The sequence below is a fragment of the Arachis hypogaea genome, chromosome 18, assembly GCF_003086295.3.
Source record: "Arachis hypogaea cultivar Tifrunner chromosome 18, arahy.Tifrunner.gnm2.J5K5, whole genome shotgun sequence".
Lineage (NCBI taxonomy): Eukaryota > Viridiplantae > Streptophyta > Magnoliopsida > Fabales > Fabaceae > Arachis > Arachis hypogaea.
The window spans coordinates 4500214-4516705 of NC_092053.1; the positions used below are offsets into that span (position 1 = coordinate 4500214).

General features: G+C 32.4%; 2 protein-coding genes across 2 annotated transcripts; both read right to left on the minus strand.

The window, feature by feature from the left end:
- Positions 1-302: 302 nt before the first annotated feature.
- LOC112771031 (auxin response factor 18) lies at positions 303-4538 on the minus strand. Its single transcript, XM_025815594.3, has 5 exons — positions 3742-4538; positions 2407-3632; positions 1147-2081; positions 868-933; positions 303-580 (listed from the first exon to the last, which is right to left on the minus strand). Exons 2-5 carry the CDS (start codon positions 3499-3501, stop codon positions 499-501), a joined length of 2178 nt encoding a protein of 725 aa, XP_025671379.1. The 5' UTR covers positions 3502-3632; positions 3742-4538; the 3' UTR covers positions 303-498.
- A 7064-nt stretch (positions 4539-11602) lies between these two features.
- On the minus strand, positions 11603-15505 carry LOC112771032 (GATA transcription factor 11). The gene is made up of 3 exons (XM_025815595.2): positions 15242-15505; positions 14522-14782; positions 11603-12570 (listed from the first exon to the last, which is right to left on the minus strand). Exons 1-3 carry the CDS (start codon positions 15248-15250, stop codon positions 11860-11862), a joined length of 981 nt encoding a protein of 326 aa, XP_025671380.1. The 5' UTR covers positions 15251-15505; the 3' UTR covers positions 11603-11859.
- Between the last annotated feature and the right edge of the window lie 987 nt (positions 15506-16492).

Consider the following 16492-nt stretch of genomic DNA (forward strand, 5'->3'; position numbering starts at 1 on the left):
ATCATATATTTTTTTACTATTAAATCATAGATTATGACATTTACAGGATTATTTCTTAGTGTACTCTGTTGAATGTAATCATCATTACGTAATTTCCGCATCATATTTTATAGCTGTAGATGATTAATGCGACTGGTTGAACAAAATGGCGGTTAACAATAAAGAGAAAACATTAAAATCCACTAAGAACAAGCATATAGCCATGTGACAAAAAAAATGGTGGATCTTCAAACTGATGACTTCATTTTTTTTCTTTTTTCGTTTGATCATTAAAACTCAAAAGGTTCCCAATTGTCTTCACATTGATGCAGGAAAATAATGATATTATATATTTGCACATAGAAAAACAAAGACGGCAATGTTGGTGTGAATTTAAAAATGGCTCAGTTCATAATTGGAGCCCCCTCTATATGAAAGTTCGTCCTTCAATTCAACTCGTCAAATACAAAAAAGAGGGTATTAATCTCATTATAGTGAGACAGCAACACCATATTATTATCAAGCAAATATGCTAAGAGGACCTGTCTTGTTTGATGCATCCAATCCATGTTCACCATTACGAGTACCTGTAATCCATGCCCTGCAATGACACACAACACTCAATGTCACATGCACTTACACATTACATATAATAATAATATAACACAATAATAAGAGTTTAATTTTGATGTCTTGAAAGCGTAACATGCTTTACATCGCATTTCTTTTGGATGATCATTTCCGCGATTAACGTAAAAGAAAGCTATTTTTACTGACATGACATTATGTAATTAGATGCATGTGTAAAACTGTTTTACACTCGCAGGACATCAAAATTAAATTCATATAATATAATATAATCTTTAGTGTTCTCAATAACTCACTCACCTCCTTGCATCCTTGTTGCTTGGATCCGTCAGAATTGTCAATCTTTTTGCTGTCTTCATGAAGTCACTGCAATGTGATGATGCAGAAAAAACATTAAAAACCAATAACATTTACTTATTTATGGTTTCAAAAAAAATATATTCTTTTTATATATATGCATGATGCATCTGATAAAAGAATAAATTCATGCTGGAACTTCATGGAGGTGTCAGATTTTAAGTAAAAAGTAGTAGCTCCACGAAATTAATAAGATGAACAAAGGAATAGTAATATGTATACCTGAAGGGTTCTTCACCAGTTTGCTTGACAGCACCAGTTGCATCACGGTAGAGTACATGACTCAACAACTCAGATCTTTCGATTCCAAACATGTTGCTGAGTCTCCTATACAGTTCATCATAGGAGCTAAGACGTGACAGGTCAAGTGTCCTTCCAACATCTTCTGACTCCATGAACACCTTGCAATGACCAGTATCCAACCCAATTTGCCAAGATAACTCTGTGCTACAAGATGATTTTGATTTACCAGGTGAAAATTGTTGTGAAAGAGGAGATTGAGAGTCATTGAAAAACCACTTCTCTTTGTCTTTGTCTTTGTTCTCATTCTCATCTATTGAAGTTTTCTTGGTACCATTCTGAGGCAACACATCATCATCACCACCAGAAGAAGAAGGCCTTCTGGAGATTTGTTGCTCAGTGAGTATTGGTTGACCAAAAAGCAAAAATTGGTGTCTCTTCACATTATCAGACTTCTCCAAACTCTTATTGTGAGAATTTCCCATGGTTAGCAAGCATGACAAGCTTTCTTTACTCTTGTCATGGCCAGTGAAGTTGCCGCCACTGGGAAACCCCGAATGCAAATCCAGTCGCTGAACATTCGCGGCCGGAATCACCCCCAACTGCAGTTTGTTGTTAAGGTAGAGATCTGAAAGAGATATTCCAATTTGAGCATGCCTGGCTCCCTGTATGCCTGCAGGAGCATTATCAGATGGACAACACAAGGGGCTGCTATGAGGCCCTAGGGGGTTGCCTGAAAACGACGGTATAGGAAATTGAACGTCGAGGGGGAAGTCGGGGTGTTGTGGAAACCGGAGTTTCTTCCTTGGCGGAGAGAAGGGCGATAGATTGATGGCTGGCATGCTTGATACCAATTCAACCAACCATGGGCTTACACGCTTCACATTATGTAACAAATCTGGCTCATCCCAAGTAACCTACAAGTGATTAATCAAACATGACATGATAAGCTTTTCTGCTAGACTAGATTGATCTGAATTAAACTATGGTGGTTTGAATACAATCAAATCAAGCATACAAAACATAAAAATTGACTTAAATTTTGTGTTATATATGTTGACAAGAAGATTTTCCAAACAAAGACCATAAAAGTCAACCATAACAAATCACAAGCACAACTCCAAGGAAAACAGATTAGGAACTTAATTGTTGGAAACATGCTCAGACCAAAAAGAATATCTAGAGTGTCAAATTTTATGCAGTATAATAAGGAATAAGCAACACAGGATGGAAGAGTAGTACCTGAAGAAGTCTCCAAGGGGAATTAGGCCAGCGGATAGGATCAACAACCTGAACAGAAGCAATGGTCCCCATGAACCAGCTGATCCTAGAAGAATCCTCAGTCTCAAAGGCCATCTTGAACCTCATCCCAGTGCTCCATTGTATCCTCATTGCTGCCCTCACAGCCGAAGCCTTGATGCAAAACTCCGGTGTGCTTGCCCTTGGATAATAAACAACTTCAAATGGCTGATTGCTAGCAGCCAGTGTTATAGCCTCCCTCACAGATTCAGGACTTACTTTAGCTTTTCCATTCAAACCACTGCCGCCACCACCGGGACTCGAATTCCCACAACCATTCCTCAACAGCTTGGTCTCCTCTCTCAAGAAGGCAGAGAATGCTCCATAAGAGCCAAGGCCACAACTTCCATTCCCGGAGCTCCATCCCGATGGCGCCTCCGATCCTCCACCTGTTCCCCTCTTGGCACGCCTAATCCCAACACAGAGATCACCATTTTCGGCCCTCAGGAACACAATTGAATCCCCTGCAACCAGTTTCTTCTGGTTGACAAAACTGCTCCACCCTGTTGTGAGCAAGTGCCTCCTCGGTGTGCCCCTATATATGTGCCTGAACTTCCAAACTTCACCATGAACATCCTTGGCGATCACGGTCTGAACCGGCGGCTCTGCGGAGTAATCGAGTCGGGGGAAGATTGTTTCTGCACAGTACCTTGGAACAGAGAACCCCCCACCATTGTTTGCATCGGATTGAGTTAAGGTCTTTGCAAAAGAAGCAGGCTTTTCTGAATTCTCCAAAGCATTGGCATCAAGGACACCGCCATCATCAGAATCAAGCTCTGAATTCCTCAGGGGAACCAAGCTCATCCTTGTAAAGACTTCATCGGTTTCAGGGTCAGCAAGGAATTTCACCTGCGCCACGCGGCAGAGGATGAAGGAAGGAACCCTCAGGGGAGCTCCCAGATCAACGTTAGTTTGTGCATGCTCGGCATGCCCTTGTGGAAAGTAGAAGACTTTGGAGTTCACCGGAGGCATCTGAACCATGCCACCGGCACAAGCATGCCATAGCTGCGGATCCAAGCTCTTCTCAGCTTCCTTCATTTCTTGGCTTGGCAGAAAAACAGAGTGTAGAAACAGGGGAGCACAAAAAGTTGAAGTTTTTTTGGTATGGTGGTTTTGCTATTTCTGGTTCTGATGCTGATTCCGATTCTGATTCTATCCTTCGGTGAATGCTGTGGAAAAATGAGTGAACAATAGGAAGCTAAGTCACTTTCTTCATTGATTTACACAGTGGAAAACCATTGGATTGGAAGTAGGAACATAACAGAGTAAATGTTTTACCTTTCTTAGCAGCAGACAAGTTTGGAGGGTGAAAATTTGCAGCTGAGGGATTTTGATTGATTCCAAAGTTCTTAGCTTAGAATCTTCGAACCCCCAACAAAGATAGGAACTTCAGCTTCCCCTACTCTAACAGAGAACAAAGCGGTTGCACATGAGGTTTCCAAATTCGATCACGTTTTGACCATGCAGGAACATTCAGAGCAAGAACTCAAAGCCACTTTCCTCAAACACGTTGAGATGAAGAAGAAAATAAATCAGAAAAACCAACAAAAGAAAACACTGAAAAGGGACCTAAGAATTGGATTTGTTCTTCTGGCTCACTCAATCACAGTAACCTCTTGCTTCATTCTGAGTTTTCATGAAAGGAAATAGAAAGAAGAAAGAAAGAGACACAACTTTTTGAGTTGCTTACAGAGAGTCACAGAGACATAAACACAAACACATAAGAGGCACAGACACAATCCTAAGGCTATAAACAACAACAGAACCAAACCTATTGGTGAGGCTAGCCAGCCAAACCAAAACAATTTCTCTAATTAATATAAACAAACAAATAATGTATAAATAAATCAACTAGTGGGAAGAGGAAATGGAACTGTTTTGGTCCCATAATTATGACGATATAATAATAAATAATAAAGCAAAGTGGTAATTTCCAAAAATAATAAAGAGAGCATTATGTCAGAAAATATCGCGAGTTAATGAACAAAATTGAAGGCTTTTAAAAAAAAATGTGCGAGTGAACTTTTGCCACTGTTCAGTGCCCACTCTCTGCCTGCAATTACTCGTAAGGTGACAAAATAACGCATTTTCTGGAACTGCCTTTTTAATATTGCAATTAATTTTTTTCATGGTAATAAGCACAAATAAAAAAATTATATATTTAAGTAAGGTTATATTAAGTTGAGTTGTTCTAGATTTCTAGTGATTAACTCACTAATTTGTTTAAATAAGTGTTGAAAATTCGAATTTCGAGTTATACATATAATAATTTATTGGTCAACGATAAACCTCGAATCCCATTTTATATATACATCAACAAATTGGCCGATTACAAACTTTTAAATAAAACTCAAATTTACAATAGATTAATTATTGTCTACTGGATTGAAGAATACAGTAAAATAATAAAAAAATCCAAGGGTGCATTTAAAAGTATAATAATAATTTTCTTAAATTTTTATGTATTTGATATATTGAAAATATAAAAATTTATTTCCGTTAACAAAAATAAATTTAACCTAATATGATTAACAATATACATATCTTTTAAAAAACTATAATTATTAAATATAAAGATAAAAAATACTATAGATGAGATAAATATTTTAAAAATACAAATAATGTGTTTATTTTATTCTAAAATAGAACTAGTTTTACCCCCCTGCCTCGGAATAACATCAATGCTTTCACCCAAGTGACAAAAAAAGAAAAGAACAAATTTTAATTAAAATGCATTGTTGTTAATATAAACAAGTTCTTTTTAGAGTAAATAATAAATAGATTTTAATTTTTTATTTCAAAAATAAATAAATTATTAATTAATTAAAAATATAAAAATATTATTTATTTTTTAAAATATAGAACATTTAAACCTCTTTAAAAGATTAATTTATTTTTTTATATTTTCAATCAATCAAAAAATTATATATTTTTGAATTAAAAAATTAAAGATTTATTTGTTTTATATATATATATATTGTTATTCAATTAAAACATCTCATCACGTCAATTGTTATAATTAACTTTGACTATAATCACGGGAATATCCTATAAATAGAAAAATAATAGATAATAATGTAAAATATATCACAACCAAGATATTGCAAGTGGAGAGGCATGATGCGTGGAATACACGCGCAATAAGGGAGAGTGGGAATGGTGTGGGAGGGAAGTGAGGGCCCGCGAGTGTTTGGTCGGACCATGCTAATAAAAAAGCGGTCCTTAAATTGGTTGGCTTTGGCCCTTTCTTTCACACATTATTTTCTCCACGCGCTCTGCATTTTTTTTTTAAATTAAAAATAAAATTTGAATCTAAAAATTTTAAGTGAGTATAAGAACACTATTCTATTAATTAATATATTTATCAAAATTTAAATTTATATAATTATTTATTTTTTAATGTTAAGATAATATTAGTTATTTTATTACTTCTTTTAATTTAATTAAAATAAATAAATTAACCATTATTTATTTATAATATTTAGGAATATTTTTTAATTTTATATAATATTAAATTAGTTCATCTTCTTAATTTAAATATATTTTATCCTTTTATGTATGCATATTCTCTAATTTTGGCGATGGATAATGTGAGGAGACATGAGGATAAAAAACTTATACAAAGAATTGCACAAAGTAATATATACATGGACAAAGTAATTAATTAATTAAAGAGAAAGACAAAGACAAAATAAAAAATGGGGGGCCATGCTCTTGGTTACGGGACAATAATTCTCTCATAAAACTTATGTTTCGGTTATGAAAGGGAATGGTTTGTTTTTAAGTGATATTTTTTATTATTAATTATGTTTTTTTTGTGGGACTTATATGTTAAAATTCAATTTATTAATTTACAGTAAAAGTCTATGTTGAATATATGATCCGTGAAACTTTTCTGATTGAGATGAATTACTTATTACTCCGTCCCATTGTAAAAGGTGAGTAGTAATAATCAAATTATATCAACAGCCAAATGTATTGTTGTTTTTCCTTCAAATTTGAAATTTTAATTTCCTCCTCCTTTTTTCCCATAAAACAAGGACATGTATATGATTGTAGTTAGGTGAGAATCAAAGCTTTTTTTAATATATATATATTTGACAAATAGTGTTATATATATATGACATGCAATTATAACAATTTTTTTATGATTATTTATATCGTTAATATAAAAAATAATTATTTTTATTAATATAATATTATGTGAGTAAAACGTTTAATACTAAAAATACATTAAAATTAAATTTATATATAATAGTAATCTTAAACCATCATGATGAAGTCCTATTTTTATAAGCGAACTAATGTCTCATGTACTATCCAAAAGGGTCTCAAATAATGAGACTACTATTGTGTTATTTATTTATTGGCAATATATATATATATATATTAGATAAAATAAGGAAGAACATGTCACATGTGAAAGGATACCGGAATGAAGAAGGAAGATGGAAATGTGTTGATATGGTGAAGTTAAAGCTTTTTTTTGAAAAAATGATAAATAGGTCCCGACCTTTTGTTCTGCGGATATTTTTATCTCTAACCATTGAAAAAATACTTTTAAATCTTTAACTTTCACAAAATTTGGATGGACCAGTCCCTGATAGAGGCATTTGGACGGATCAGTCCTGACAGAGGTATTTGGACGGAAGGACTGATCCGTTTAAGTTTTGTGAAGGTCAGGGACTTAAAAGTATTTTTCAATGGTTAGAGACAAAAATATCCGTGAGACAAAAAATCAGGGATCTATTTATCTTTTTCTATTTTTTTTTTTTTTGTCTCATTGCTGACTCTTTTTTTTGGCTGGTAAAACGGTGCCTTCAGGTCATGCAAAGATTTGGCTCTCTAAAACCTCGTTTGGGTATCACAAACCAACGGGACACGGAAAGTTTTTCTTGTTCTTTTCTTGCATTTTATTCTTACGCCCTAATCATCACTTTAATTATACACCAAACAGATATCAACAAAGAACCACTCCCAACAACACTATTTTTCTTTCTTTTTTTGTCATTAAGCCAATCAAATATTCCTACATATATTAATACTTCTTATTCGCTTGGAAGTTACTACAACTACTATACTTTACAAATTATAACTGATATTCCGTGATGACCCTCTTTGATGTATAACTATATTAGATATATATTAAAATTAGTCACTAATATAAAATATATATTATAATATAATATATATTAAAAATAAATTAAATATTTATATATAATTACATATATAAATACATAGTGACTGATGTTGATGTTGATAGTTAATTTTAGTATACATTTATTATTAATAATTACATATATAACTATTAATATAATAAATTTTAATTTTTTAAATTTTTTTATTAATCATAAAATATATAAAAAATTTTGAATTAAATATGTTTGTAACAAGTTAAAATATTAAAAATAAACAAAAACTATTACAATAATAATAAGTATATATTTTATATTATTACATCATTTTTTGAAACAATAAAATAATTAGTGTATGTAAAGTTAATTATTAAAAAATATTTTAATCAAATAAATTAAAGTGTATGTTATTTAACTTTTACAGGAGATATGTATATTTTAGAAATAGAAGAAAAGAGAGTATCATCTAAATATCTCGTAGAAGAAAAAAGTATCATTCTCTCTTAATTTAGTTAATAAAGAGTGTATCACTCTTTATTTAATAAATACAGTTTAAAAATGAACAAAATTTTTTTTATATTTAACTAAATTATCTTAATTATCATTTTTATATGTAAATATTATCAAAAAATATATAATCAAATTAATTAAGTAGCTAATTAACTGACATATTCGTTTAAACAAATATCAAGATTTCAAATTTCATAACTTAAATTCACGATAAATTAGTTTAGTCAGAGGATATATTGAAAAATAAAAATAAAATATCAAAAGATATATTAAAACCCTAATTAATTTTATTTATGGTTTAATTTAAAAGATATATGTATGGTACATGATAAAAGTTTGTTAAGAATTGAATGTAAAATTAGAGATATATAGGAAAGTGGAAAAGTGATAGAATTGTTATCCGAAAGTGAAAGTTGCATTGGATATTGAGAAATGAGAAGTGAGTATATATGGGATGATGCTATAAAGACGGTCGGTGGTTGGCGGGTTGGAATGGAGTCAATAGAAAGCAAGCAACCATCTGCCGCTGCCACCATCAATTCATAATCTCCCCCAATTTCCAAACTCACATGCTGTCATGTTGCTACTTGGATTTAAAATAAATAATCAAATTTACTAATTAGGAGAATTTAGTAACAATAATCTCATCAAGGTTTCATACAACTTTCAAGCTAGGGAAACATATGTTCCCAATTTATAGACTCGTCGAAGATTCAAATAATGTAATGTGGAAATAATAATAATAATAATAATAATATTGCGTTTCTAGTTTCTTGTGATGTATTGGGGACGAGCTACTGAATGCTGTTGGTACTTACTCTTCTTTGGGCTTCGGCCCTCCATTGCAAAAAAAAAAAAAAAAGAACCATGCGATAATTTTTTTAGGTTGGTTTTTTTTATTAACTAATTTAGATTAAACCAAGTTGGGTTGGTGTAGTGGTTAGCTCACTAGTCCGCTTAAGCAAGTGTCGGGGGTTCAAATCCCGCCTTGTGCATGCAGTGGAGCTTAGTACCGCGATGGATTAGTCCTTGGCTTGCCGAGCTAGGAGATACCGTAAGAAACCAAAAAAAAAAATAACTTAGATTAGTTGAATAATTACCTCACTTATTTATTAGTTTAAATTTTGTCTTGTGCATACAATAATTTATTAATCAATAACAAATTTTTAAATAGAACTCAAATCTATAAGATACTATGGAAAAAAATAACTTGTTATATTAGTATAATACCTTTATTTCACTGGAACCTTAAAGAATATTTATTTTTTGATAAATTAAAATAAAGAGTAACACAATACTTGACACTGTAAAAGTAAAGAGTGTTTAAAACTTGTAAAAGAAGAAGCGGTAGAACAAAATCCATTAGAGGAAAAAAATACTATATCATATATATAAGGTGTTGTGCAATGCATTTGACAACACCACGTGTCACATTTCAGTCTCAGGAGAGTTAGAATGTCGGATCAGCGGTTAACGTTTGTTCTTGGCTGCTACTTACTTTCGTTTTAATTAGTTAGCCACATTATTTTTCATCTCCAACACCGTTCACTCATTAATTATTCTCTTTTGGTTTTTGTTTTCATGGTTGAGTTTCTAAACTTCTAATTTAGAACTCATTTTCTTGAGTACCCCCAACAAAACATGCTTTGCGGAAAAGGACATCATATATATGAATAAATATAATAATATAGTGGTAGGAGCTTCATTGAATTCAACTAAATTAATAAGTGCTTGACAAGCTACAACCTATTAAAAGCTATGTCTTGGTTTGAATTCAAATTTAATTACGTATGTACTAACCAATGTAACGAGAAATGGGATAAAGATTTCGGTTCCCTTGGTAACTATTATCCTTTAAGAATTGAGTAGGATAATAAGTATAGAAATATAATGAATGGGTAGTGTTGGTGAATGATGTGTAAAAGTAGAATGTTATGGCATGCGTATGGACTAGGGAGGATGGAAAAGGTAGATGTCCATTCACATACACTAGGTTTAATTAATGGCATGTACTTTGATTTCATTTCATTTCTAATACCTAATATATGCTATGCTATTATCCTTAGGTATTAGGGGAATATTCAGTCCTTTTTAGACTTTAGAATCATAGGTTTTTCACATGCATGGTTAGCTATTAGGGTGTGGGGATGCATGGGCGAGTGAGTGAGTGTGAGAGAATAGAATAGTAATGCATGCAAACATCATATCACAGTAATAATTAAGACCAAACTCTATGTATCTATTTTAGAGTGTATATAAATGTAGGTATATAGGACCACTATTAAATCATTCATGGCCATTCCTTTAAAATAAGGCATGTACAAACATGTGGAACAAGTATATCAATAGGGCCAATAAATTCAACAAATTAATTAACCTATTCTATGCTATTGTTTTAATCCTTTTTTCATTTAGCTGATGCCCCTAACCGCCGCTACCTTACCTGTTTGGACTGTTATTATGATAATGCGCCATAATTTGTGCATGTTTGCTGCTTGATAATCTAGATAGTAATACTTTGATTAAGAGTGGATTCCAAGGCTAATAAGTTGATGCATACATAAAATAAGATTTAAAATTTCTAACATTTATTTAATTAGTTCAGTGAACTGACCACTCAATCAACCCAAATTTATTGTTAGAGGGGCACTGTTAATTGTCTTGATTCCTGAACTTGTCACTTGAATAAATTCAAAAACAAAAAAGCATTTAAAGGTGAATTTCATTAGATATGCTTGATGGTGCTAAATTGTTTATTTTTTGTAATCTTGGATAAACAGAAATATTTGGTAATAAAAAAAATTAGTTAAAAATAACCAAAATTTGTAAGTTTTGTAAGTTTGAACCTTTTTTTTTGTCTCCTTTAAGAAAATGTCATTGTGGGCTGCTTTAATGTTTTGGGCCAACTCCAGTTAAAAAACAAGTTACAATGCATACAGTTACAATACATTACGATTCCGTTGAATTATTGTGGAATACCAAAGAAATTACCTTAACAAAAAATCCCTAAGCCATTTAAAAAATTATAAGTGTACATAATGAAGAGGGTAACCAAAAAAAAAAAAAGAAGAGAAAATTAGTATTATTGTTGAGAAAAACGTTACAAAACATCTCATGAATTGTTTTAAAAAAAATTTGAAGCCAGCCCATAGAAAACAAAATGGGCTTTAGGAGGGCCTAACTCTACTAAATTAAACAACTTCAAATAATAACAATAATTAAAAAGAACAGTAGGACCTGCAGCAAAGGAATTAGTGATGGATACTCTTAATAAACCAAAATATATTATAAAATATCAAAAAACCTAGTTCTCATATTTGAGGTTGACTAGGAAAGGCACCATTCCAGCTTGCAGATCCAATGCATGTGGCTTTACCCTGTAAATTTGTGTCATGTTATAATAGCCATGTGATATATCATTGTACTTTGTCCCTACTTTGATCCCTTCAGTTCATGTACCTGTTCTGTTGCTTCCATGTGCAGAAAGAAAGCAATGAAAATACATATTTGGAAATTTATATACCAAATCCTAACCTCAGATAACATGTTCCCTTGAATGCCTAACAAACACTAATCAGTGATCTTGTACTTGTACCCTACTACCTTCTTATTTCACCAAACAATTTACATTAGTAAAACAAATGATGCTAAGGAATATAACATAAGACTAAAAAACCAAATAAATTAAAACAAGGAGGGTTCTGTCTGGGAGGGACTACTTCCCTTCTAATTATAAAATCCAAAGGTAATATTATCCTACAGAATTTCCATGAAGGTTTGACATCGCCGACAATGGATTCCTAAGGCTTGCCTGGATTCCTTTGCTTCTCATCTCTATGACCTTCTTATGACAGTTTGAATGCACTGATGGTACAAAAGTGGGGCTAGCTGCTGGCCGGTATTCGGGGAAGAGGCGACCAGACCTGTATCGAACACCGCAGGCATTGCACAGCGTCTTTGGACCCATCGGTCCCTCTCTCCACTGTGGGGTCTTTGTCACCTCGCAATGCATGCATTTTCTGGTGGGAACTGGCTCCTGTGATGAAGATCTTTTCATGTCATTGTGAACTGAAAGCACAGGGAGATCCTTTTTCCTCTGTTTTTTCGTGTTGTTTAATGATTTCCCGGCATGGTGTGTCCCTAAATTTGATTCCGGGTCAACTTTCATTTCATAAATTTGCCAAGCCGGTGAAGTAGGAACAGAAGGAATCACAAATAGAGGACTGAAGCTCGATGCACGCTGGCGCTTGCTTCGAGCACGCTTTACCGGGATGGCAGGTAGATCAAAGTTGGAATTCTCAGCTGAAGAAGTACTACTGCTTTCAAAAACAGAAACTGGGCTGTAGGTTTGAAGTTGATGCAAATCTTTTCCATTGAGAGATGAATTCTGGTTCAGAATGGTTTTTCCAACATCCAATCCAGCAGTCTCATCCAGCTGTTTTATTGGAGAAACCTCATTACTCTGCAATGTAAAATGATCATCAAACCCAAAAACAGAGAGTTCAAATCAGATGCAACATTAATTATATGATTGATTATCTTGAAATCACAGATCAATTTACCTAAGCACATTTGAAATTAATAAACAAATAAGGAATCTAGGTAATTTCTTCTAACATTTACATCCATATTCCACTCCACAGCCATCCTGTAAGAGGCTGCTACTGTTTGAATGCATCTCGTAGTGTTATCATTTATAAGCTTCTGCTATGGAAAATTGTCATATCAGGGACCAAAGAGCCTTTTTTCACTCAAACTACTAGGTCTGCAAAGTCTTGCCTCTAAAACATGTATGACTACACACTGCAAACTAACTCTTTTTTCATTAAACAGATCCACCGAGGAAAACTTAACCTATAATCACCCAGGAATAGTTGCAGCAGACAGCTTAACAGAGAGAAGTTTAAACAATTTAAATCTATGCAGAGACGCAAGGGGCCAATAATTATGTGTTTATCTGGTCATTGACCAGATAACAACACACAGGAAGATATATCTCTATTCATCCACTTCTTCAAGAACACAAGAAGATATTCTACACATGCTGCCATATATTCATCATCCAAAATGACTAAAACTTCCGCATTTCAAGCACAGTCTAAATACTGTTGCCAGATAATTCTCACTTTCTGAGGGTGACACTCCTAAAATTTAAGGCATGACTACTGAGATTTTCTTGAGTTCTTTTGTGTGTATATAACAGAAAGAAGGGCACCCATTTTTTAGAACCTAATGATTGATAAAGCTTACCATTTATACAACTAAAAATTTACCAGATGATACATTTCCCTCCCTTGTTATTTCTTTCTATATATATATATATATATATATATATTTTTTTTTTTTTTTCTGTGTTTCTTTCTCTTTGTTTTGTTTTAGACCTTCTGGTGCCATCCAAAATACTTTAACTACCAGCTTTGTGTATACCAAGAGGAAAGTTTGGGCAACCTGAATAGAAGACAAAGGAATTTAACTTCCAGCTTCCTCCCTTTCTCTCCCCTTGCCATGCAACTATGCAACCCTGTAAAGTTCCAACTTCGGGTGCATAAAGGCGTGCACTACAGAGTACAAACAGAATAATAGCAGCATCTCTAGGAGATTTTGGATCAGTATCAGATGAAACGAAGTAAATTATTTCAAAACTAAGTAGATATCATTGCTCTTATTATGATCTCCGCTACTGTGAAGAATGAGTAAACGGCAGTAGCAGCAAAGTTTTGAGCCAATTTAGAGTTGCACACTGCAAAGTCAGTACTGCTGGGAGACATTCTAATACTTGTGAAATCAGCTCAGCAGTAGACATTAAATCATGTGCCATGTTCTCCCAATATACCACCTAGGAAGTAAATTTATGAAAACTGAGACTCTAATATTTATTCTTTCACATTTTTTCTCCAATTTCCCTAAACCAAAAACCAAGGTAATTCTACAAGTTCCTTCTCTTACCCATGAAGGAATTACAAGTATCGCCTCTTGCCCATTCTACAAATGAGTGCCATAATTTGTTTTGTCAAATTGGCAAAGTTTCTACACCCACTGTTCCACTTTTCCTTAGAAGTCAAAGCTTTGGCAAAAATTCTAACCATTGAAAGTAAGAGCCGACTAAGTATAATTCTTAATCTTTCCAATCAAACGTTTACAATGAAATTTCAGGACAAATATTTTACAAAAGACATGGATCATATAAAACAAAGTTGTCATCGCCAGTAACACAAATTCAAAAAAAAAAAGCAAGAAATAATCACAATATATCCTTCAACGTCAATGGATTCATATTACTTCAGTTGCACATGATAACAGCATGAATATATTAAGTACATGCAACATAAGTGCATTGTGAAAAAAAGTTACACAGATCAAAAGACATCAAAGTCTGCATTCCATACACCATAATTGCAAATTAAAATACTTACAGAACCAGAGAAACTTCCCCCAAGTTGTGGCTTTTCATTTTGGGTTTTATCACTACAGAGCACAGTCGATGACACCGAAAAAACATCATAACATGGCTCAATGCGTTTAAACTGAGCATCCCAGTCTTCTTCAACAACATTCGGTTCCACATCTTCCAACGGGAAATCTAAAAAGCTGAAGACATCATCAAAAGCCTCGTCGGACAGGCCATTAAAATTCTTCTCGAAAAACCAAGAGTCCTTCATATTATTACCAACATCCTGCTCCACAATATTACAATTCATACAAATGACATCAAATTATAAGCATTATCATGTCTTGCTTTATTACATTATATCATACCTCAAACGAAAAAGTAACAAGACAAAGTTACAAACTATTGATTATCCGTAGAAAATTAGCTACAAATTAAGAACTTATTCTAAAAGCATGGTATAAATGTAAGGGAATGTTATCTTGTCAGGTCCAAATTGGTTCACCTTGAAATTAACCTAGTCACAGTGAGATTATGTGTTTTTTATATTCATAAAAAATACAAAAAGCAAAATAAAACCCAGCTAAAAAGGACAGTCTTTCACATTTGCCATCAATTTGCAGGAAAAAATAATCTATGCCCACATGAAATAATGGAGAGCGCATGCAATATATAGTGATAAAACAGAGGGAGGAAAATAAAAAGAACACAAAATAAGAAGGAAAGGGAGGCGCTTTGAAAGTACCTCAGACATGGTTTTGCTTCAGTGAGGAAATGGAGCACATTGCTCAGTGAATCAGTGATAATGAAAATGGCGACAGAGTCTGAAGATTAATCTGACAGAACGCACAAAAGATCAAAGGGAAATGAGATTCCTTTGAATCTCTTTGTGTCCGAATTTGGTAAATTAGGTTTTGTTTTTGTGCAGTGCTGTGCGATGCTACCATGCGGAACACCTTATCCTGCACCCTCTGTTGCTCTCGTGAGTTAAATAAATATTTCTCTTTCCATCTATATTATTTATTACTAGAAAATGGTGAAATTCATGCATGAAATATTATTTATTTTTTAAATTAGTTATATTAATTATTTTGTTATTTTTGTTTAATGTACTATATCAACGCATCGTAATAAAAATGACGAAATAATTAATATGACTAATTTAAAATATTTTAAAATTTAATTTGATTAAAAAAAGTTTTAAAATTAATTTAATAATAAATAATTTTTTAGAAATAAATTTGACCATTTATTATTATTATTATTATTATTATTATTATTATTATTATTATTCCATTAAAAAGGCTTTCTCTTTACAAATAATTTCTTTCACTTTCCTTTTCCTGTATCATTCCATCTATTTCAATTTTAAACCTTGATTTATGTTTTTATTTACTTGTCACATTTAATTCTTATATTCACTTTTAATTAATTAGATTTTTCTATGTTGAATGTTGTATATTTAAACAATTCTATATATACATCAAATTACATTTATTTTTAGATAATCATTTATGTTATAGTTATAACTTATAAGACGTTATTATTTTTATTAATGTAGCGATGTATAATTAAACATATTTATAATTTTTTTATTATTAGTAAAATTTTATATAATATATATATTTGCATTTTGTTTTGACCGTTTGGATGGAGCCAAAAGCCATTCTTTATTCCTGCCAATGCTCTTGAAAATGTGTAAATACAGGATTCTACAATGTAGAACCACAAATAAATAAAGAATGAAAATGTGAAGAAACCTAAAAATCTTATTCACTTGTTAACTTAAATAGTTGATCAAGCTAGTAGCTACAAGAAAAATCCTATTTTTTTCATTTTGGTAAAGGAACTTTTCTCCTTACTTTTGGAAAGAAGGCCAATAATTCTTTTTCTCACGCATAATCAAATTAAACCTATATTTCATTTCTTTTAGAAAACTAGTCTTATGATATGATTGATATCTTTGAAATTAACATTTTTTATGATAAACTTTTTC

Bases quoted from the DNA above. Each gene is read 5' to 3' on its own strand.
- LOC112771032 (XM_025815595.2), bottom strand. The intron at 12,571-14,521 runs GTAAGTATTTTA...TTTACATTGCAG, and splicing joins GGGGAAGTTTCTCTGGTTCT to AGTAATGAGGTTTCTCCAAT.
- LOC112771031 (XM_025815594.3), bottom strand. From the start codon at position 3,501: ATGAAGGAAGCTGAGAAGAGCTTGGATCCGCAGCTATGGCATGCTTGT. The intron at 934-1,146 runs GTATACATATTA...ATCACATTGCAG, and splicing joins ACTGGTGAAGAACCCTTCAG to TGACTTCATGAAGACAGCAA. The intron at 581-867 runs GTGAGTGAGTTA...GTGTCATTGCAG, and splicing joins AGCAACAAGGATGCAAGGAG to GGCATGGATTACAGGTACTC.